Source organism: Thyridium curvatum (assembly GCF_004353045.1).
Source record: "Thyridium curvatum strain D216 chromosome Unknown NODE_42_length_358865_cov_86.645117, whole genome shotgun sequence".
Taxonomy (NCBI): Eukaryota; Fungi; Ascomycota; class Sordariomycetes; order Thyridiales; family Thyridiaceae; genus Thyridium; species Thyridium curvatum.
The window spans coordinates 285237-307362 of NW_022156797.1; the positions used below are offsets into that span (position 1 = coordinate 285237).

Genomic DNA, 22126 nt, shown 5'->3' on the forward strand with positions numbered 1-22126 from the left:
AGTATGCTGAGCATACGTAAGTTGACTTTTTGGGTGAGTTGAAGCTCTGCTGGAGCTGGGCAGCATTGACTTTTGGCGTTGGCGGCTGGATGTATGAAATTACGACCCCTGTCTTCTGGTTCTGTCAAGTTTTGACCTCTTTGTACGTATGGAATTCAACGGATTCCACACATCAATTCAGTAATTCACTGGTTCCCCAAGTCGACGACGACTACCTCAGGTACGAAGGACTCCACTGATGAGCCTGGTAAGATGCTCGTACCTGCATGGAAGTACTTTCTCTTCGGCGAGCTTCTATTGCCCTTACCCCTTCACAGGACAAAGACAACAAAAACGCCATGGCAAAATGTCGCCGTAAGAGTTGGGAATTACACAATGGTGGGTCAATCTGCTGGAGTTGTAGGCGGCTCACAGTGGTGATTGTGGGGATCCCGTGCGCTAGAACCACCGAAACACCTACCTGTTGCGTCAGGCGTGGACCCTGAATGGCGGTTTCGTGACGTCAAGATTTCGTCGACCGGACCAGAAGCTCCTGGCATCAGAGTGAGCTCGAATAACTACATATCCATATAAACAGCTTCGCTTTCCGGATATCAGTGTCTTCTTGTGGAATTTTGATATCCATTCACAGCAGTAGAACTCTTTTTTTCTACCTCGAACAAAATTCAAGAAACCCATACTTCAAACCTCAAACACTTACACGCATCACTCCAAACAGTAGGTGCAACAAGATATCACGAACATAACCATTGGAATACTGACGCATGCCATCACAGAAATGACCGAGTCCAAGCAGCAGAAGATTAACAAGGCCCAGGCCAACCTGCCTCTTCCCGAGCAGCCCCCCGTCGCCTCTGACTGGCAGTCGGCGGATGCGCGCAACGTCAACGTCGGCTCCGGTGGTGTCTCGTCTGACATCTCCAAGGGCGACGCTTCCTCGGCTGGCCTGCGGGAGCCCGCCACCAAAGGCTCTGACATGAATATGAGCGGAATCGGAAGGACTGACAGGGCTTGAAGAAGTCGAGGATTCGTTTATTTGGTCATGAATGGGAACGGGTTATGGAAATGCTCTCGGCATAAGAGCAGGAAGTCAGATGGGCCTGGCTCAGGTAGACACGACCGGACCGGCGTTTCTCGGATCGTGCAATGTACTCTATATACCTCTATTTGTTCGTGGCGATACAACGACTGAAATGAGAAAGACTCGCAATGAGTTGATCATTGGGGCGTTCAAAATCCCAGTACTATCATTATGGTCATGAGTGAAAATGAGTCTTCTGTATGCTAGTAAATGACGATATTTAGTAAACGAAGCAGCCCTCCATGGGATACTCAGTAACCATAGACTCAAATCGCCTCGTCTGCAAAAGTACTGTACATGCAAGGCTTTCATTGTCCAGCTTCTCCACGAGCCTTCATCTCGGCGACGACCTCTGGAGGCAGTTGCACCGACGCCAATACCTCCCACTTGGCGTCCAAAGACCGCAGAACATGATCAGGGCCGAGCTGGAAGATGCCGTTGGGGTCAGCGGGAAGGGATCGCACCAGCGATCTGATGGACTCGATCTGGTTCATCGCAGGCTGTCGCGGTATCTGCAGGCAACAAGAGTCAGTGGCGGTGTGGATCGGGCAATCATGCATGCGACGGCGTCCGGCTTACTGCAGCGGCGGAAGTGACAGCGGCACCGGCCGCCAAGAGGGTAAATGGAACAAGCCTCATTCCAATGTTGATATCCTGGAGAAAGGTTTGGGTTTGCTAAACCTGGAGGATGCTCGATGTGGGTGCTTGAGAGAACAAATGCACAAACACGGTCTCAGTTTATTGAGGTGGCGACAGAGTTACATGTGGCGCCTACGTCACGGGACGGGACGGACCAAGGCGAGGCCATTCATGGAACTCAACAACGAGCCATGAGACCTTGAAATAGGGTATGAACTTGATTTCATGATAATTTAGGAAGTCGTGTCTGTTCTGTTGTGAGAGTCGCGGAGAGAGTATGTCCGGTATCGGCTCTCTTGTCCTTCGCCCTCCTCCAATCTAAATGCAGCATTCTGCTGAGTCCTCGAGACACGCAGCAACGGATGACTCTACATCGGCCATGTAGCGGACAGCCCCTACGTTCCTCTACTCATCGGCTCCCGGACCACCAGCTCCCGGATCACCAGCCTTCTTCGGTGCATTCTGCAAAGCACCGAGGTTGTAGAAGAAGGCACATTTTCCGATCAGATCTCCAATGATGCCGTCCAGGCGGAGGTTCAGTCGCTCCTCCATGGCCTCGAGATCAGCCAGAGTAGCGGGGCGTGAAGACGGAGGGCTGAAGTCTCCGTTGATCTTGAGTTGGGCCTCCGTGTTTCCAGCGTCACGCCATCTGTCATATGCTTGCATCCAGTCCGTGACGGCAGCGTTGAATTCGACTCTCTATGGCGAGTCAGCAGCAGTCTCACGAGGACCGGGAAGATGCCTACCTCGATGAAGTTCGTTCCCATGTAAACACTGCTGAACGCCATTGCAGTTTCTTTGACGCGGGTAGCAGCTTCATTAAGCTTCGGAGGGACCTACGAGGGTCAGCAGCGATCAAGGGCACGGTGAATACACGGGGAAACACTCACAGCGTAGCAAGTGTAATCGCGGGCATAACAATAGTCGCAACTGCCTGGTTTGCCGCCTAGAGTATTGTAATCAGTTGACGTTCGATTGTGGGATCGAAGTGAGCCTACTGAAGTGATTCATGCAGATGAATATGGGGTCACGCGTGCTAGCCAACTGGCGGATGCAGCAAAGACAAAAATCCCTGTTGGCCCTGTATTGCGAGTTAGCAGCGAGCTGGGAATAGGCTCCTGGCGACTTACCTCGAAAGGCGGGCCTCCATCATCTTGATGTCCAACCGACCCGAAGGGGTGGTGTTGTCGGCTGTCTCGTCCGGCATGTTATTGCTCTGAGGGAATGCTGAAACCCCTGACGAGTTGTTTTGATCTGGCGAGGCCACAGTGAGGATGGAAGAGAGAAAAAGACCTTTGCACCGGGGATGAAGGGTGACGGTTCTTAAATAGATAAAAGCGGAGAGGCTGTTGGAGGATTGTGATCACATTGGGGTTGTTTTATGACAGTGCTGACAGTTGGTATTACAGAAATGCCAGAGTCACATCGCAACGTTGAGCATATGTAATAGCAGTAACATGGCGTGTGGTGGTCTCACATCTCTCCCTCGGCAGGAACCCGGGACAAGAAGAGCGGATTGCAGAACACCAGTAGGTACCTTATTCAACGCCAAACATGTTCCTCACAGGGGATGATTTCGCTTTGCCTCATCACGGACTGATAAGACCGAATTGGGAATCGTCTCTTCTTAATTGTTTGCTCAAACACCTGCAGCAAGCTGCAGAGAATCTCAGTCGAATATGCAGATAGCCATTTGTTTCCAACGGCCCCTTTTCTTTGTCGTTTATCCTCCCTAGGAGACAGAACATGATACATGCAAGCCGCATCAACGGCCCGGCGGCACCCTTGATTGTTCGGAAGCATGGCATAACGGACCAGGGTGAGACTAATGACATAATTATTATACCGCTGTTGATCTTTTCGTCACTTCCAATTGGAGTTCGAGCAGGCTCTCCTGTTTGTGGCTCGAAGATGGTTGGTGTGGATTGCATGAGAAGCAACCGTGTTGCTTCAGCCGGAAGACCATAACACCCTCGTCCTGATCGTAAATAGCAACTAGGGGCTGCATTTGTTGGCATTTTAACATTTACAATAATGCTGCTGGGCTGATAATGGGAATGATTGGTATGAGATGCAGGTCTTCGCTGATCAAGTGATGGCCAACGTTGTCCGGCATGATCCTCCCTCAATTTGATGGCTGCTTTGGGACAACCAGGTACGGATTTCTCCCCTGCTCTCAAAGAGCTGGCCTCCAACAAACATACATAAGAAGGGCATCCCCAGTTCCATTATGGGCCCATTAATGATGTAGCAGAGAAAGGCCTCAGTTCAATATGCGTGAGTGACCAGGTAGGTATCCAGGGGCCGAACCAGCATCCACAAGACTAGAGAGCACATTGGCAGTCATGCAAGGAGATACTTGTAGTGTTTGTCGCTTTTGACCCTGTCCCGGCTGTCTTTGTTTGGTTGCCAGAGCCGCGACGCAGGGACCGCCATCGACGGAGCTGCTGCGTCTTCTGCTGCGTCGCCTGGCAATCTCACGATCCTACGCGCGGCGCGGCGCGTCCTTCTTCGTCAAACGCCCTAGGTGCCTGGTTCCCTCGCCAATTCTTTGACCTCTGGTCACTTGGCTCCTCAGACGCCTATTTAAGGTTGAGCTGGAGCTTTAAATTCTTTTTCCACCCACATTTTGACGTGTTTTGATCTTGGTGCCCCCCATCAACACATCCACCACTCGGCCCCCTGCAACATCGCGAGACCGCACGAGATTTACGAACATCACCTAGTATCATCCGGCCCTCCTCTCTATCCCTAGCCCTCAAGCAGGGTTCTCTAATACTCATTCTTTTCGAACCCGGCCCTGCAAGATCTAGATCTTGAGGGCTGGGCGCACCTTCCTCTCATCGTATCACGTCGGTTCCACCACGAAGGCGCGCCTTCTAATCCTGTCTTCCTGTCTTCCCGAAGAAGGGTTGCTTCCCAATCAATCATAATCTGAGCGGACCTTAACCTTACCCTTACTTTCTCCTGTCTACCAGAACGCGGCTTTCGAATTGGTTTCTGCATTCCTCGACTCTCCAACCCCTTTGGGATTCCTCGCCGAACTTCGTATTCCCAACCTCTGTTCCTCCAGACAACAGCATCCGTACTGTTTTGAGATCCTCCTTGTTTCTGGATCTCATTCGTACACTACCGTGCAACCCACAGTCTTCCATTTACTCCAAAACGACACAACCCACAATCTTGTGTCGGCGTCTCTCTCCGATCTACACGACACCAGAGCAGGTGTCACTCGATATCGCGAAACGGTCTGCGCTCGCAGATCCATCGCCATCACGATGGCTCAGGTACTGGCTCAGGAACCGGCTCAGCAGCCGTCTGTGGCATCTGTTCAAGCTGCGATGATGGTAAGCAAGCTCCTTCATAAACTGCTGTATCACGACGAGCCTGCACTTCTCCATATGTTCTGGCTCAGTCAAAGGCCTCAGTCCCTAGCTAATACTTGGTCCCATAGGAAGAGCTGGGATGTCATCGTCAAGATCAGTTGCCGATGGATGACCGGCCTAAGAATCACCCTCATGCGAATTCCGGGCGAGGAGCTGGCTTTCATGCTGCTCTAAACCAGATTGCGAGAACTGCTCCGGTGCAGAGCGCATGGAGAGGTTCGTCTGTCCGAGTCTGGCAAATTGTTCTAAAACATTGCTAACCTGCTCACTGCTCCTTAGCTGCGATCGAACAGGGTCAATTCCAAGATGACGATGCCCAGGTCGTTGAGGGACTTGACACTCTCGGCGGAGGTCGGCTTCATGATCGAAGGAACCAGTTCCAACTCTCAAGCCGGGTATCAAGCCGACTGGCAGCCCAGCACGCAACAATGGGACATTCGAACGCTAATGTACAGTCACGAAACGGCCGTCAGAGGGGCAATGGCCGGCAGCAGGCCCAGACTCGAGCCCAGCGTAGCTCGATGCCGAACCAGGGGCCCAGACGAAGACCACCAACACCTCTCATGACCCGTGGCATGGCGCATGATGGCGACGAACTGGTAGACATGAGCCCGGTCAACAACACTGTACGGGTTTCGATGTCCAGGGGTGCGGCAGCCAGCCCTAGGGTTTCACGTGCCGGCATTCGCCTCCAGCCCGCGAGCTCACTGGCAGGCAATGGTCTCTTGGAGAACCAACCGCCATCGGGGTCTACAACAGACCCGGCAGAGGAGCTATCCAACATCGTATTCCGTGCAGATATTCGAATTGTTAAGCATAGAGACTCGAGACCTTCTGGTACAGTCTTCTTGTGCGGCCAACAGCCAGACATCTCTTTCTGCTACATCTATCAAGGTGCCCAGCCGTACTTGAAGATAGCTGTCGTCGCCATTTTTGACTACTCGGCGAGCTCAAAGGAGCTCTCAATCTTCTACCGTTCAAGCGGCCTGCCGCAGTTGACCTGTCTTCTTGAGTTTGACTCTCAGCGAACTCTAAAGGAGTACGTTGACACTATGAAGTTGCTCCAAGAGCCTCCGGCATCCAAGACGATGGTCGAGCAGGGAAACTCCACCGCTGAGGCGATTATAGAGCCTAGAATTCCATCCAGTCAAAATCAACCAGCTGCACCTTCTGGAGAGATCTCAGCTGCTCCTCCTGAAGAGACCTCGACAGACCCAACACCAGAAACCTCGGGCCTTGACACCCTTCCTACTGACGCAGGCGAGCCCGTGTCAACTTCTATCGCCGCATCGGCTCCGGCAACGAACGAAGTGGTTGAGATGGAAGAGAGCGACCCCCTTGACGACGATCCTACCTTGCCCACAACTGGAGGCACTGCTAACACGGCCAATGTTGGCCGCGAGCCATCTCTTTCCCTCGCTTCCGGAGCCAGTCCTGTTGGCGGTGCAAGCTCTGAGGGACATGCGGCAGAGGCATTTGGAGGAGAAGCTATTCCTTCTAGACTCTCCATCGAAATCCCGGAGAGCTTCAATGGCGAGCGGCCAACCCTGGTCAACCTCGAAGACGACGATATGCCTCGTGTTGTCCTTCCACAGGCGCCCAGCTCTGCTTACACACAGGATCTAGAGTCTCTCAACGGATCTCTGGCATCATCTTTAGTCATTTCACCGGTCGATACTGCCAGTCCTGACACCGCCCCTGGCGAGATCTTGGAGCCTCAAAACCCCCATGTTTCGCCAGGCTATGACGTTTTGATGGCATTGAGAAAGAAGCTTCGGGAGAAGGTCAAGATCTTCTCGAGGCTCCTGATGAAGAAGGACAAGCACGTGCCGGAGGAGACGCTGGTGGAAATCGCCAAGACCACTGTCGCCGAGCAGTATATGATGTCAAACAACGAGGAATACGACAACCTCACTGACGAGGACAAGCAAGAGGCCATCGAGGTTATCGTCACCCTCATCGATAGCCTGCGACGAACGTATTCACGAGCCCAATTGTTTGATATACGCCCCGATGCGGTCTGCCCGCCAGACACCCTCTCCAGGATGCACCTAGTTCGTCGACCGCCGGTCCGCCCTCCTCCTATCTCTGTCGGCCCAGCCACATCCACGAGGGACCAGGATAACATAGAGTATGTCGATAGATCGGAGACTTCTAGGACCCCTGTCTCAGGTTGGGGCTCGAAGGGCTGGTCTAGTTCAGATGACACTCCGAGCACTGAACAACCTGCCGCCGAGGTCCCGAACAACCGCATGCCAACTGGAGAAGACCGTCTGTGTGACTCACGCTATGAGCTTCGATCCGTACCAACCGAGAGGAGCTCCTCGACGGAGCACGAAGTGGGTGAGCTTGTGGATGTATCGACCACCCCCGACGCCTCGGTCAACTCGCACCCTGGCGGCAGGGGACTTGGCCAGTCGCGATGGGCGGACCCGAATGTAGAGATCCGGCATGGGCATGCTTTCACGGGCGTTACTACATATATGGCAGGTTCTCTCCATGGAACTCCTCGGAGCCAGTAGTATTGACTTGTATTGCAGGACCAACTCGCCGCCGTCTTCTCGGGCCTGCGCGTCGACTGATCCCCCCAATGACCTATTGCGGCCCTCCCCAAGCGAGAGAACATGCTCTCTCTGGCCATTGGATTCTCTTGACTCGTGTCTCCTTGCGAGACTACAGCCATGAGTTTTCTGTAACCTTATTGTATTCTAGCATTCGCGGTCTCGATCACGGCCTCATCTCTTCTTTGGGCACCAACAAAAGTGCCACTACGATGAACGACATGCAGAGTATTTACACTCAATCCTACAGCGGGCAGAGTTTATGGCAGACCGAGGAGCGCCTATTGTTGGACTGATTTGTGAGGAGGGATGGGCTAGTCAAATATGTGACTCTGACCGTATTTGCCGGATGGGCCTGGATCTTGCAGAAAAGGAAGATTCGGGATTTGGGTTGATAGTCTGCTTGTTATCATGAGATTCCCTATGTACATTACTCTACCATAGCACATCAAATCATAATCATGAGTCTCTTGTACTCTCTGCGGTCTATCGTGAAGCTCCCATTAAGGTCTCGTTATTTTCGTGCCCGCTCCCCTGGAGCTCTGACAGCAACTTGCCCGCCACTACGGAGGAACAACTAGCTCCTTTACTCATGCACCCAGCTGCCGTCTTCGCGGCTGGTGATGACCTCGTCGACGGGGATCCTGTTCTGGAGGATCTCGTCCCCGTTGGGCAGGTCGTTCTCGTCGGCCCTCCGCAGCCCGTCCTCGAGCGTGGCCACGATGCCGGCCCGCACGTGCCTCGCCGCGAGGCGGGCGCGGGCGACATCCCGCCCGACCTCGACGAACCAGCGCTCGTCGGCGAGGGCGGCGGCGGCGCGCCAGGGCTCGCGGTCGAGGCACAGGTAGTTGCCCTCGAGGACGACGGCGCGGTGCCAGGGCTCGACGGCGATGTCGTCGGGCACGGGGTCCTTGACGGCGTGGTCGAAGGACGGGGCGCGGACCGTGGTAGCGGTGGTGGTGGTGGTGGTGGAGAGGGCCTGGATCAGGGAGAGGTAGGCTGCGCCGTCAAAGGTGAATTCCGCGCCGCGGCGGGCGTGGGCTGTCTCCGGGTCCGGCATGGCGGAGAGTTGGGCGCGGGTTAGGTCTATGGGATGGGATGGGAGGGTGGGGGTTAGATCTGGTCTGGTCTGGTCTGGTGGTGTGGATGGGGGGTGGAAGAAGGGGGAGATGCTGGATGAGATCAACGTACGGAAGCCGTCCATGGGGACGAAGGCCGCTATCGGGGTCGTGGCGTGGGCTGGGTGGGATGGGTCGAGGGTCGCGTGGCGGGCGTTGAGGGCGTCGACGACGGTTTTGGCGAGGGTGGTTTTGCCTTTTTGGTGTGGTGGAAAGAGGGCGAGGGAGTTAGTCTTCCTGTGCGTGCATGAGAAGAGAAGAACGAGCCAGGACTTACCGGAACCGGGGATGCCGCCTATTGCTATCACTGCGAAAGGGGTTTACGAGTGTTAGCTTCCATGGTTTGTGGCAGTTTCTGAGTAGTTCTCTGGGTGTAAGTGAGGTTGTATATCGACTTAAGGGGCAGAGTGTTGTTGGGAATTGGGACGCCGGGTCCCAGATGGAAGGCTTTGTCTATATCGGACATCACAAGAGCCCCATGGCCGTGAGAATTGCATATATACGGAAAACGGGGCCGTGTCAGTGAGCATGGGACTTCTCATGAGTTGAACATACTGTACCGGCGGTCCGGCGGGGTCTCGAGCAGCTTGTTCCACGCCTTGTCGACCAGCCTGGTCACTTGGCTCTCCATGACGAGTGAGGAGTGTGGGTGTGAGTGGCACTTCTTAAAAGGAATGGGGAATATCAAAAAGATAACGTCAATAGTGTATTGGTTTGAGAGAGAAGCTACGCAGATGATGTCTCTCAAGGCCGGGACCCGGGGCCGTTGGCGCATTGAGAACCCCACTCACCCACCCATCCCCACTGCCGCCTGCCCGCCGCAATCTCTGCCTACCTAGCCACCCCGGCGAGTGATGTCAAACTTTCAGATCTTCGATTCTCCTCCACGTGCGTGCGTACCAGCCCGGTTTTAGGAAGCGCTCGCCGACTGCCGGATATGGCCATCTCGTAGCCCCCGGAGCCTAGGAAGGAAATATCCAAGGCAGGAAAAAAAAAAAGCTTTCCCAAGATGGCCGGCAGCGAGTCCGGCCTCCTGGCCATCGGCATGATGTCCGACTCGGAGGACTCATCATCCTCCGAGAGCAAGACCACCACCACCACCACCACCGCCAACGAGACGCAGGGCTACCAGAGCCGGGCCGACAAGACGGCGCAGTCAGAGGCCGACTTTCAGGCCGTGAGGGCCGAGTACAACGTCAAGCTCGAAAACGGCGAGGTAAGAAGCTTGAACTCTGCTCCTCTACCAGCTGAAAATCGCTGACGAAGAACATGATTGCAGATATGGAAGACGGTCAAGCTACCCCTGGCCCAGACGCTGCACAAGCTGGAGGCGCAGGATGTCCTGCACGCCGTGGAGGAGCTGTACTTCTACCGGAGGTACGATGAAGCTGTGGCCTTCGTGAGGAAGGTACTCGGGGACCGCGGTGATGGGGTCGACATGGCGGGAGGGTTGGACGGTGAGAGTAGGGCTTTGCTGAGGACGTATGAGGGGAAATGTATCGATAAGATGGCTGGACAGGCGCAAAAGGCATGAGGGCTTCGCTCATTTGGACATGGCGTTTGGTCTTGCATTTCGATTAGTATCTGAGCTCTTGAAGAGTACATGTAGCTGTGCCTCTTTGGCCATCCAAGATTTACACATTACTGAGCATGACTTGGGTTGAGATGCATCATCAAGGTTCACATGCCGTGGGGATGGTCAAGTATTTGTTCAAGCCTTTGCTCTATTTTCATTCGTCTAAAGCTCTATGCTCTAAAAGTCGAGTCGCCGAGTCGACGATGTCTGATCTTGTGATGATGAGAGTGGTGACCAGGCTATTGCCTCCAGACGACCAGGAGCCCCCCTCCTCTCTTTAATTTTGAAAGTCGAATTGAGAAGGGCTCCAGTCTATGCATGGGTATTCATTCCGTTTGAACTCCATTTTTTGTATCCCGCCGTCCCCACGCGCCGAAAAGAGCAAGATTAAACAGTAAAATGTCAAAGTGTACTTTTGATGTGTTCGTGGCTGCCGTCATCGTCGTACACTTCCTGGACCAATGTGGTAAAAACAGGAACGCTGCGCAAGAAATGCTGCAAAGAGGAGAAAAGAAAAGAGGCTGTCGCGTGCGAGTTTTGAGTCATAGCTGCAGGGCTGTGGGTCGGGGGTCGACCAGCCTGCCAGAGGTCGTAATAATTCGCACGGTCGAAGATGAGGAAGAGAGTGAGGTAGAATGTCGGAGGCGTATTGTTGAGTTTGAGGAAGACAGGGAGGTGTGGATGCAGGCGGTTGTTTCAAGACGGCGCGTGAGCACTTCATTGCGCCATCTGGAGTTGACCACCGGCCTGCATGACACGGAGCTTCTCCCGCTCGCGCTCCTCGGCAAACACCCTCCTGCTCATCTCGAGGACGGCCTCGAAGCCCTCCTTGCCCTTGATGGCGTTGTCGTGGAAGCGGGTGACGAGGGTGTCCTCGATCGAGTTCTTGATGCGCTGCCAGCCGCCGCACAGGGCCGTGATCTTGGCGTCCTGCACGAACTGCGTCTGGTGGCCGTTCAGGGGCTTGTAGACGACCGTCTCCTGGACGTTGATGAGGTTGGACCAGGTGAGGTTCTGGCTGACCATGGTGACGGTCTTGTTGCTCGGGTCGACGTACGACGTCTCAAAGACCTGCGACTCGCCGGTGCAGCCGCCCATGATGGTCTTGAGCCACTCCGGGGCGCTCTGCTTGCAGGTGATGAGGCGCTCCGTCTTGAGGATGCCCGTGGCCGGGTCGACCGTCCGGGAGATGGTGTCTACGGCCGTGACGTGGTTGCACTTCTCGTTCCAGGGAGAGTACTTCCTCCAGTTGGCCGTCGAGACCTCCTCCCAGGAGTAGTTGAAGGTGACGGTGTTGGAGAAGACCTTCATTTTGGATGTATGTGTGTGTAGGAAGGCTTTGTTGAGATCGATCTAGGGGGGGAGAGAGAGGAAAGGATCGAAAAGGCAGAAAAGATGCGTTGGTTTATCTGTTCGCGGGTGCGGTTTGTCCGGGTAAGAAGTGACTTCCCGCGGGTAAGCGTGCTTCTATTCTGGGAGGCGTCGCGGCCTCTTTGTCTGTCGAATGCAAAGAATGGTATCGACAGACCAGTGTCTTTTTGTGTCTTTTTGACTGTGTGAGAGTGAATATTCCTAGGATCAAAAAAGGTCAAAGGAAAGAAAAGAGGGCGTAGATATTTACGGCCAAGCGAATCCCGAAGTCGGTCGGGGATCTGGAGGGTTTTGCGGAGCTCCTGAGGTTTTTATCATTTCACAAGCCAGCCAGCCAGCCAGCGAGCAAGAAAAAAAAAGATACCTGCTCTGACTGACACAGGCGAAATTTTTCCAAGGCACGCACGGCACGCCCAGACGCGAAATCTTATCGGAAAAAGAGTGGCAACAGTGCCGTCCCGGGCGTCTGATTGGCTGGACGGCGACACATCGGGTTTAGCGCGCATGGGAGAATGAAAAAACCTCGGGATGAGTGACAAACGTGACAAAGCCGGGGCAGCGGCGAAAGGCCATCGAGCCAATCACCTCCACCCGATTTCTCCCTATTTCCACCAAGTCCCCTGTAACCCCCTCCCCAAGACCAGCCCCCAAGAGCTCCAAGCGCCCCTAACGCCCCCTAAATCCATCCCGGACACCCGGCGAAGGCGACGCCAAAACAGCTCTCCGAACTTTGAGCGGCCCAGAACTCTGGAGAAGTGGACCCCGGTGATGTATGCCCGCCCGTGATGCCAGACGCTTCCAGACACTTGACTTGTGACTTGCTGATCTCAGCACTGTAACAGAGACCCTGATCGACATCAGCTCTTCCATCTTTTCGTCAATGACACACGCTTGGGCCGTCTCGATTGGCATGCAATAATGACACCGATGATGCAAAACTGTGTGAATTATCGATATGGACAAAATCAATCTACGAGTCGTCACAGCTTTGATCACCAGCAAGCTAGCTACGCAGGAGCACGTGCTCTATTGACATCACAGCTCAGGCATGTGGCGTGCACCTCATCCATGTTCCAGAGATGAGATCGTGTTTGAGCAAGAATCAAGCCACCGGCTTGATCAAGTCTAGTAGTCGTCTCCCCTGCTGATAACCTCCTTGACCGTCGGGCGGATCAGGATTGTCTGGTGCGCAGCGCTGTTAGTAACGTATCTCAGGATATTGCTCAGCATTGTTCTGGGACTCACATGTTCAAACTGAGCCGTGTACGAGCCCTTCTTGTCCACCAGCGGAGGATACGCCTCGACAATGCCAGAGTTTACCAGGTTGTTTAACTAAGATTGTGTCAGCAGTGAATTTCAAAAAAGACGGACCCGACTCCCGGGAGCTTACCCCGAGCAGATATTTATCTTGGCCTAGGCGGTCCAGGTACCGCCGGCAGAAAGGCAGTGTTCCAAAGTTCTTGTTGATGACGTTCAGAATGTTCTTGGCCGACGAAAGCCTCAGGTCTACTTTGGGTGCGTCCTTGATCTTGGCATAGTGCGATACTTCGCCCTCGTCCCGGACATAGCCGTTTCCGGTACTGCCAAAGGTCTCAATGGCAAAGATGTCTCCCTCCTCCATCTTGGTCTGGTCATTACTCTTGACGATGGGCACGCTCTTCTTGCCGTGGATGCTGTAGTGCTCGATCGTGTGCCCGTTGAGGTTCCGGATCGACTTGATCGGGAACGTCTCCCCGTTGAGCTCGATCTCGTAGCTCTCCATCGTCTCCTGGATGGCCTCGCCAATCTCGCCCAGGCGGGCGTCGATGCCAGCCTCCTTGACACCGGTGTTGGTGGCCGCCTTGACGGCATCCAAAAGGTTCTGGTACTTGGGGTTGAAAGCCATCGTGAAGGCGCTGTCGACAATGCGCCCGTTGACGTGGACTCCGATATCGACCTTCATGACGTCGTCCTGGGCCAGGACCATCTTGTTGCCCGCGTTCGGCGAATAATGCGCCGCGATGTGGTTGAGGTTCAGGCCGGTCGGGAAGCCCATGCCGGCGACTAGCGCATCGCCCTCAGACAGGCCGTCGTGGCCGACGAGCGCGCGCACGCTGTCCTCGATGCCGTTGGCGATCTCGGTGAGCGTCTGCCCGGGCTTGATGTTCTTCTGCGCCCACTGCCGCACCTGCCGGTGCGTCTCGGCGCCGTGGCGGTAGTCGACCAGGAACTGCGGGTTGAGGTTGTCGAGGTGGCGCTTCTCCTCGCTCGTCGTGCGGTACCGGTTCTCGTCGACGTACTCGACCTCCTCGCCCTTGGGGTAGCTGTCGTTGGGGAACAGCTGCGAGATGAGCACGCGCGGCGGGTCCGACTGCTGCGTGGCCGCGCCCGCCTTCTTCTTCTTCTTGGGCTTTCTCTTCTTCTTCTTCTTGGCGGCGCCCGTCCCGGCCGCCTCGGGGGCGTTGTTCTCGGCCTCGTCCTCCGAGTCGTCGTCTTCGTGGTCGGCTGCCGCGCCGCCGTTGGTCGCTCCGTTGGCGGCGGAGGCTGTGGCGGCCTTGCCGTTGGCAGCCTCTTCCTTTACTGTAGTGTGTGTAAGAAATGTGTTAGCAAACAAGGTGATATGACGAAATTGGTGTGCACGGTGGCGGGGTGAGGCTGGCCGGAATTCGTACCGGAGAGCTTGGCGAGCCCGTCCGTAGGAGCTTGAGCTGCCATTTTGAACCTGCAATGCACAGAGCAAGCACTTGTAGACCTGAGCTGTCACTAGAGGAAATCCGACGCGGCGGTGAGTTGTGGTCGCCGGAATCTATATAGGACACAGAGAAAGTTCACCACAGCCCGAAGGCTTATCGAACTTCTTTTTTTAGCACCCACCCCCACTACCGTCATTATCCGCCCACCAAATCCTTACTCGCCGGGCTCTGCTGTGACATTGGAAGGGCGCGCTAATTAGCTCCGAGGGGTTCGGGATTATGTGGCGTCTGGCCCTGCAAAACCACCTGCAGCACCAGGCCACACGCCACACACCAGAGTGCAGTCGAGTGCCACGGCCTGGACCCCTGTCCCATCCCGTATCGATTTCGTCACTCGACCGTTTGCCCCCAACGCCGAATATCGCAACGATCTTGATACGACCAAACGAGCTCTCAACTCTCCCTTCCTTTCCTTTCCGCACACCATCGCCAATGACCACCATATCTTGGTAACAACAAACTCGCGGGTTTAATTTCTCATACAAAAGGGCCTGGGACACAGCCAATTCCCACCCCCCCAGAGGAGGATGAGGGATGCCACTTCGCTACCCTCCCACGCACAAGGCCCTGTGCCCTCCGCCGCCGCCGCTCCTCTTCCTGCACCCGCATAGCAGCAGACCGCTCCAGAACCACCACCGCCCTCTCCTCCTCCGCCAATTCCACGCCTCCCGACCGCTTCGCAGCCATGAAGACGGCAAGAACCACTACGAGACGCTAGGCGTGCACCCAGAGGCCTCGCACGCCGAGATCAAAAAGTACGCAAGCTTTCCCGCCTCCCTCCCCCCCTTCCCTTGCTCCCTCTCCAATATTCCTCCCCTGGCTAACCATGCGCAACAACAACAACACCGCCAGATCCTTCTACACCCTCTCCAAAGCCCACCACCCAGACCACCACCCGCACGACCCCCACGCGCCCCGGCGCTTCATGCGCATCTCCGAGGCCTACTCGGTGCTAGGCCACGCCGACAAGAAGGCCGCCTACGACCGCGACGTCATGCGCCGCGGGCACCACCACCACGGACAAGGCCATCACGGACACCACGGGCCCCACCACAGGGGATCCTACCACAGCACCTCCGGACCCGCCGGCGCGAGGCCGGCCTCGGGCCTCAGCCGCCGGAGGGGCACCTTCACCGGCCCGCCGCCGAGCTTCTACCGCAGCGGCGGGTGGGGCAGCCAGGCCGCGAAGCGCCGCGCCACGCACGAGGACAGCACCGGCGGCGGCGGCGGCGCGGAAACGAGCAGCAGCAGCATGGGCGGCATGGGCCCCGGGCAGGACCCGTTCGGCCACCGGGAGGACGTGCCCCACTTCGACAAGGAGGCGCACGAGAGGACGCACCGCCGGGCCGACGAGAGGCGCGCGCGCAGGATGGCCGGCATGGACAGCGAGATCCAGCCCGAGGCCGGCATGGCGGGCAGCTTCCTCGCCATCTGCGGCGTCCTGCTGACCTCGGTGCTCGTGCCCTTTACCCTGCTGGGCGGGTGGCGGTCGACCAAGGCCGACGGGGACGACAAGAAGAGGTCTACTAAGAGATGAAGCCATACTGTACGACATACTGTACCAATCATAGATACCTACCTTACCTACCTTACACATGATCATGTAGAGACAGCAACCGGAACAGCATACGCATGCGCCTCTGAACCCAAGCTTGGAGATGGAATGAAGATATGATTCGTGATTATTTACGCGCGAGTACACTGAAGTGGATGCCACCCCCCAGCCGCAGAAATGCATCACCCCGTCTAATCTACAATCCTATGCTCCCTTCAACACTAATCGATACAGGCGGGCCACACTGGCAAGAGTTGCGGCGGTCCTCCTAAGACTCAAAGGTGAAGCTGGCACCGACCTTGTGGGTGGCCTGGTCGAGCTTCTGGGTGTCGAAGGAGGCGCCGATGCCCAGGGTGACGCCCTCGCGGAGGAGGACGTTGTAGGCAACGGCAGCGACACCGCGGTCGTTGATCTTGCCCTGTGCAGGGTGTCAGTACACACACACTGCGTCATATGCGCGCATCGAGTCGCGCAGAAACTGGGGGTTCGGAAACAAACCTTGACGAAGGAGACGGGGTCAAGGCGGTACTTGCTGGCGACCTCGAGGCCGACGGCGTTGCCGCTCTTGCTGTTCCAGGTGGCCTTGGCACCGGCCTCGACCTGGGTGTTGACCTTGTGGTAGTAGCTGGCGGCGAAGACGCTCAGGTTGTCGGTGGCGGCAACGGCGGCGGTGTAGGTGGGGGCCTGGTAGCCGACGGCGGCGCTGTAGCCAGTGACGGCAGCCTTGTTGACGTCGTAGCCGGCGCTGGCACCGGCGAGGAAGCCCTCGTGGCCGACGACGGCGTCGATGTTGGCGGTGGGGCCCTTCAGGAGGTCGAAGAAGGCGCGGCCGTGGAAGTTGGACTGCTTGAAGTGCAGGTTGAACTTGGCGCCGCGGGCCTGGGAGGCGGGCAGGAAGGAGAAGATACCCTCGGCCTTGAGGCCCTTGGCGAGGGAGTCGGCGAGCTCGACCTTGGACTCGAGCGCGTTGGCGGTGTTCCAAGTCTGGGTGAGGGTCAGGCCTGTGCGACGGTAAAACATTAGCACTGTTGCCAAGCCGGGTTGCAAGTCAATAACCGTCGACGGGGGCCAGCGACTGCTGGGACCCCCGATCCGAGACAGGGTCAATCTCGGAGGCCGGTACAGGTGGCTCCGGCCGCTACGGTTCGACTTGAGCTTGGGGCGTTTTTTTGGTGATGTACCGAGAGACTTGTCAGTGTATTTGCCCTCCATCTAGATATCGAGAGGTCTCTGGTCAGCTTTCGTGGTTCTCCTGCATGTCATGGCGCGCGTGCGCCAATGTAAGGGGGGGGGGGGGGGGGGTAATGTCGAAGCTCCGGCATAGGAGCTCCCGGGGGAGAAAATGACGTACAGCGCCAGTGGTAGCACCCTCATGGCTGTTCTTGCCGGTGACCTTGAAGGCGACATTGTTGGGGGTGTTGCTCTTGACCTCGAGGGTGCCGGCGGACAGGTGGTAGAAGTCCTTGTTGAGCAGCTATGGGATGGATTGTTAGTGCTATGCGCCGCAATTGAGAGATTTCTCCCGAGCTCCTCCCCCCCCAAAAGCGAGGGTTCGGCCCGGCAGCAAGAGCTAGCAGCTTACGTCGTTGGCCGACTTGGCGATATCAGCAAAGGCAGGGACAGACATGGTGATGGATGTGATGCGAAAGGAAGACGCGAAGAAGGGGTATGGAAGAGCGTTGGTTTGGGGAGAGGACTGGAGAATTGGGGATGGGAAAACGGGAGGTGTGTTTGAGAGACGGGGATGGGACGAGGTTCTAGTTGTGTTGAGGAACGGAGTGTCAGGTGGTGCTTCACGACTGGGGGGCAGAAATTTGTTTTGGAGAGCATTAATTGGAGGGATGGAGCTCGGCTCAGATCGGGACCTGGGCAACTGCGCTTGTTGCTTGGTGAATCAATGCCCAGGTGCTCCCTTTGGGTGGGCTCTCTGGGTGCTCTGGGCGCTCCAGGGCGGTAAATTTGCTGGGGGACAGTTCAATGCAGGGGATGCAGGGCGCTCCAGCGCTGCGAAACCGACCCGCAAAACCGCGGGTGTCCACGATGCCTCAGGCCATGCTGCATCCGACCTAGCGCGTTGCTCAAAGTGGTCCACGTGGAGGGGAAGATGGCCCCCTTTGGAAGACGCCAGTCGCTACCAAGCTCCAAGTGACGCGACCCAACAACCTCATTTCCCGAACCTCCCCCACTCGAGCTCTGCCGAATGGAGGTTCCGGCTTGCGAAGATCGTCGTTGTCACGGCCTTGTTTGGCAGGCTGGCAGCAAGGTTCGTAGAAGGTGGTGGTGCTACTATGGTCCCCAATTCCACACTTTGATATGAGTAGGCAACTTCAACTGCACAGTTCCTGGAAACCTCTGCCACACTTGGACACCAGTCTTAGCATTGCCTTCTTTCCAATATAAGCAGAGTCTATGGTAACACCCTCGACGCCTCCACTTCTCTCCCATGATGGTAACTTTTGCTGACACGAAAACCAGCTCCCTCTACGCGGCGGACTCGTACTTGGCTACGTGAGTAGCGATGGCTCTATTCATAACGTATTAGTCCAGCACAAGCACTAGCAAATGACCAATGGCAAAACTCACCTTCCACTGGGATCGGTCTGCTTGGACCACGTCGGCGTCCACCTCATGACGGTCGAGGCGCAGTAGGGAGGGAAGTGCTCGTCGAACATCATGCGGTACCAGTAACTGCGAAATATCAATTAGCGAGCAAGTTCTCGAGAGCAACCGTCCCATTTCTAGCCACTTACGCCTCCTTGCTGTCGGGAATGTCGCTGCCCCACTCGGGCTTGGGGTTCTTCATCATCTCGTCCGTGACGTGGAGCTCGGCGTTGTCCTTGAGCGCGTCGATCCAGCCGTAGCCGACACCGTCCGAGAACTGCTCCTTCTGGCGCCAGAGGATCTCGTCGGGCAGGTAGGGCTCGGCGCCGGGCTCGTCCGAGGTGTCGAAGGCCTTGCGCAGGATGTACTTCTCGATGCGGTCCTTGGTGATCATCTTCTCCTGAGGGTCGATGTTCATGCAGACCTCGAGGAACTGCAACTTTGTCAGTCATGTGTCATTGGCCCCAGCTTCCTAAGTCAAACCTACCTTCTTGTCCAGGAACGGCACACGGGCCTCGAGACCCCAGGCAGAGGTCGACTTGTTGGCGCGCAGGCAGTCAGCAAGGTGCAGGTTCTTGACCCGGCGAACCGTCTCCTCGTGGAAGGCCTTCTTGTCCGGGGCCGCGTGGAAGTACAGGTAGCCGCCAAAGATCTCGTCGCTACCCTCACCACTGAGAACCATCTTGATACCCATAGCCTTGATCTTGCGGGAGAGGAGGTACATGGGCGTCGAGGCGCGGATGGTCGTCACATCGTACGTCTCGAGGTGGTAGATGACATCGGAGAGCGCGTTGAGGCCGTCCTCGATGGTGAAGGTCATGACGTGGTGCTTGGTGCCGAGGAACTGGGCCACCTTGAGCGCCGCCTCGTTGTCGGGAGAGCCGGGCAGGCCGATGGAGAAGGAGTTGAGCTGGGGCAGGTAGGCCACCGTGGACAGGTGGTTCTCGTCATCGATACCCACCAAACCCTCGCCCCTGTCAGCGTTCTCGGTGTGAATGTTGTCGGCCTTGTCGCCCTGCTCGAGGGCGAGCTTGCGTTGCCTTATGCTCTCGCGCTGCGCGATCGACGCAACCAGACTGGAGTCGAGACCACCGGACAGCAGAACACCGTACGGAACCTCCGCCATGAGACGCTTCCGGACCGAGCGCTCCAGAGTCTCACGGATCAGCGAGAGGTCAAGAGGCGTGCTGGGAACGTTGGCGGGGTCCCACCAAGACGGCTCGAAGTAGCGCGTCGTCTGCTTGGTCAAGCTGTCGTAGATATGTCCGGGCGGGAACGACTCGATCTTGTCGCAGACCTGGTAGATGCACTTCAGCTCGGAGCCGAAGTAGGTCGTCTCGGGCTGGTCAGACTTCCATCCCTGGTACAGCGTGGTGACACCGATGGGATCGCGCGCGGCGATCGTGCGGTTGAGCTTCTTGTCGTAGAGGACGAAGGAGAACATGCCGTCGAGGTACTTGGGAGCGTCGAGGCCATATTGCATGTACTGCGAATGCGCAAGTACCGTCAGCAGCTGGTTGCACACGGGCGAGTGCCAAAGCAGGAGCTTACCAGAGGAATGATGACCTCGCAGTCGGAGGCAGTCTTGAAGTGGTAGGGCTCCTTCAGGCTCTTTCGGATCAGACGGTGGTTGTAGATCTCACCGTTGACGGCGAGGATGATACTCTCGTCGGCGTTGGTCAGGGGCTGAGCACCGCTCTCTGGTTCATGTAAGACTCCGTGCTGGTCGCAAAAGACGGGGAGCGAAACCTACCGACACCGACGATGCTGAGACGCTCATGGCACAGAACTGTACACACACCATCAGTATGACTCCTCCACGGTATTCGAGGTAGGCTGAAGGTTCGTACTCGTGTTGTTGCAGATGATGTTGCCGCCTGCGGAGATCTAAAGTCAGCAAAGGACTGCGATCAGCCTTTTCGAGGTGAGTCAGGACATACTCCAATCCGGGCCGCGGTGACGGATTCTGCACTCTCGAGGTCAATTGACTGCACGCAACTCTTCGCACGGGCTTGATACGTACTCCCTTGCAAGCTTCAGGGCCGTCGGCTTGAATTTTTGCACGTCGGGATGACTGTTTCCACGTTAATGTCTTCATCTTCCATATTTTATCTGCTCTCGTGGTGTTGCGCGCGGTCGCATTGGCGGGGCATCCAGTGATGCCCCTCATGTGAGTCAATCCACAAGGGGCAGGTACAAAAAAATAAAAAAATATATCCAGGGACCTTACCAGTGACAAGCGAAGATGCCACACATCTTGATTGGCGCGAACTTTGTGTAGTTGTCCTAAAAAGAGCAATTGACTGGTCGAGGATCTGGAGGCACAGGTTGGCAACCACTGGAGCAACAGCAGCACTGATATGCTCGAGAAGAAATACGCACAACACGGGCACCTTTGGGAGATATCTCGATATGGGTTGAAGGTGGGAGGAAATCAGAACAGAAGAAGGCGCGGGATGGGACTAAAAAGAGACAGAGAGATAACAAGCTTATTGGTCTAGGAGCCAACTGCGAACTACGGGAAGACCAGGTCCAGATAGTGCGGCAAGGAAATATTTAAGAGACCCAGAACTCTTGTCGAAAGAGTCACACACCACGGACCGGAGCCAGGTAATTTCGGGTGTAGTGAGTCCACCTGGCTCTCTCTGTCACTGTGGCCAGAGATCAGTTATAACACGGTCTCACTTCCAGTCTCTGTCGCCACCTTCTCGTACGCCTTCTCACGACAGCTCGCTGCTTGAGAGTCGGGCTGCCGGCTACTTACCTAGGTAGTGTGAGCGAGTGGGCATGGCATGGATGGATGGATCCGTCCATACGGAACGTGACGATTAGCTAGCATAAATCCATGCACGTACCTGAAAGCCCCTACGAGGATGACTCAAAGCTATTACTGAGCAACGGCGTGTGTACAAGTACAGTGGTGGCGGGCGGGATGGAGAATGTGTCACACTTTTTTTTCGCTCTGGAACGGCCGATGTCGGTATTGCGTCTCAAGAGTCCTCACTTTTTTTCCCCGCCGTGGAGCAGAACCAGAGACAAGCGCTATTGTATCAAAAATGGGGAACCAGCTGCGTTGCCCATGGTGTAGCATCATTAAGTATTTTCTAGGGCCCCGGTAGACATGAACAAGGGGCGGTGGCGCAGTTGGGAGCGCGTTAGACTGAAGTCATAACTTCAGCCCATTAAATCTAAAGGTCACCGGTTCGATCCCGGTTCACCCCATTGATTCATCTTTTTGCTTTTTGCTCACTTTACATGAAATCCCTTTTGCCTTAGAAAGAAAGATCCTGGAGTGAGTTTTGACATTGCATTGGTTTGCTTATACATAATGTCTCATATTGGTGAACAAGGGCATGTATGGGTAGTTCAGTAGAGTTGTTGTGTGACACCTCATATCAAACTTGCATGTGGCAGCCCAATAATGCTTTTGATCCTCGGGCCAAGTTTTATCGACTACTGTTATCTTGATTCAATTGAAGAGACATGATGAACATAGGACTTGGCTC

At 55.9% G+C, this 22126-nt stretch overlaps 10 protein-coding genes across 10 annotated transcripts; 4 read left to right on the top strand and 6 right to left on the bottom strand.

Annotated features, from left to right (window-relative positions):
* Positions 1-778: 778 nt before the first annotated feature.
* E0L32_007125 (uncharacterized protein) lies at positions 779-1015 on the top strand (the record flags this gene model as incomplete). The annotated part of the gene is made up of 1 exon (XM_031141834.1): positions 779-1015. One exon carries the CDS (start codon positions 779-781, stop codon positions 1013-1015), a length of 237 nt encoding a protein of 78 aa, XP_030993950.1.
* A 1110-nt stretch (positions 1016-2125) lies between these two features.
* On the bottom strand, positions 2126-2927 carry E0L32_007126 (uncharacterized protein; the record flags this gene model as incomplete). Its single annotated transcript, XM_031141836.1, has 5 exons — positions 2126-2419; positions 2467-2556; positions 2611-2666; positions 2719-2801; positions 2851-2927. 5 exons carry the CDS (start codon positions 2925-2927, stop codon positions 2126-2128), a joined length of 600 nt encoding a protein of 199 aa, XP_030993951.1.
* Positions 2928-4998: 2071 nt separating this feature from the next.
* On the top strand, positions 4999-7628 carry E0L32_007127 (uncharacterized protein; the record flags this gene model as incomplete). Its single annotated transcript, XM_031141837.1, has 3 exons — positions 4999-5067; positions 5175-5322; positions 5386-7628. The coding sequence occupies 3 exons, from the start codon at positions 4999-5001 to the stop codon at positions 7626-7628; spliced, it is 2460 nt and encodes an 819-aa protein (XP_030993952.1).
* Positions 7629-8253: 625 nt separating this feature from the next.
* Positions 8254-9416, bottom strand: E0L32_007128 (uncharacterized protein; the record flags this gene model as incomplete). The annotated part of the gene is made up of 2 exons (XM_031141838.1): positions 8254-9092; positions 9341-9416. The coding sequence occupies 2 exons, from the start codon at positions 9414-9416 to the stop codon at positions 8254-8256; spliced, it is 915 nt and encodes a 304-aa protein (XP_030993953.1).
* A 378-nt stretch (positions 9417-9794) lies between these two features.
* On the top strand, positions 9795-10319 carry E0L32_007129 (uncharacterized protein; the record flags this gene model as incomplete). Its single annotated transcript, XM_031141839.1, has 2 exons — positions 9795-10001; positions 10065-10319. The coding sequence occupies 2 exons, from the start codon at positions 9795-9797 to the stop codon at positions 10317-10319; spliced, it is 462 nt and encodes a 153-aa protein (XP_030993954.1).
* A 759-nt stretch (positions 10320-11078) lies between these two features.
* On the bottom strand, positions 11079-11672 carry E0L32_007130 (uncharacterized protein; the record flags this gene model as incomplete). Its single annotated transcript, XM_031141840.1, has 1 exon — positions 11079-11672. The coding sequence occupies one exon, from the start codon at positions 11670-11672 to the stop codon at positions 11079-11081; it is 594 nt and encodes a 197-aa protein (XP_030993955.1).
* Positions 11673-12857: 1185 nt separating this feature from the next.
* Positions 12858-14426, bottom strand: E0L32_007131 (uncharacterized protein; the record flags this gene model as incomplete). Its single annotated transcript, XM_031141841.1, has 4 exons — positions 12858-12914; positions 12978-13064; positions 13123-14291; positions 14384-14426. 4 exons carry the CDS (start codon positions 14424-14426, stop codon positions 12858-12860), a joined length of 1356 nt encoding a protein of 451 aa, XP_030993956.1.
* An 864-nt stretch (positions 14427-15290) lies between these two features.
* Positions 15291-16001, top strand: E0L32_007132 (uncharacterized protein; the record flags this gene model as incomplete). The annotated part of the gene is made up of 1 exon (XM_031141842.1): positions 15291-16001. The coding sequence occupies one exon, from the start codon at positions 15291-15293 to the stop codon at positions 15999-16001; it is 711 nt and encodes a 236-aa protein (XP_030993957.1).
* Positions 16002-16287: 286 nt separating this feature from the next.
* Positions 16288-17646, bottom strand: E0L32_007133 (uncharacterized protein; the record flags this gene model as incomplete). Its single annotated transcript, XM_031141843.1, has 4 exons — positions 16288-16437; positions 16518-17231; positions 17371-17493; positions 17602-17646. 4 exons carry the CDS (start codon positions 17644-17646, stop codon positions 16288-16290), a joined length of 1032 nt encoding a protein of 343 aa, XP_030993958.1.
* Positions 17647-18500: 854 nt separating this feature from the next.
* E0L32_007134 (uncharacterized protein) lies at positions 18501-20790 on the bottom strand (the record flags this gene model as incomplete). Its single annotated transcript, XM_031141844.1, has 9 exons — positions 18501-18543; positions 18603-18707; positions 18770-19053; positions 19108-20106; positions 20172-20320; positions 20374-20409; positions 20471-20507; positions 20561-20593; positions 20644-20790. The coding sequence occupies 9 exons, from the start codon at positions 20788-20790 to the stop codon at positions 18501-18503; spliced, it is 1833 nt and encodes a 610-aa protein (XP_030993959.1).
* Between the last annotated feature and the right edge of the window lie 1336 nt (positions 20791-22126).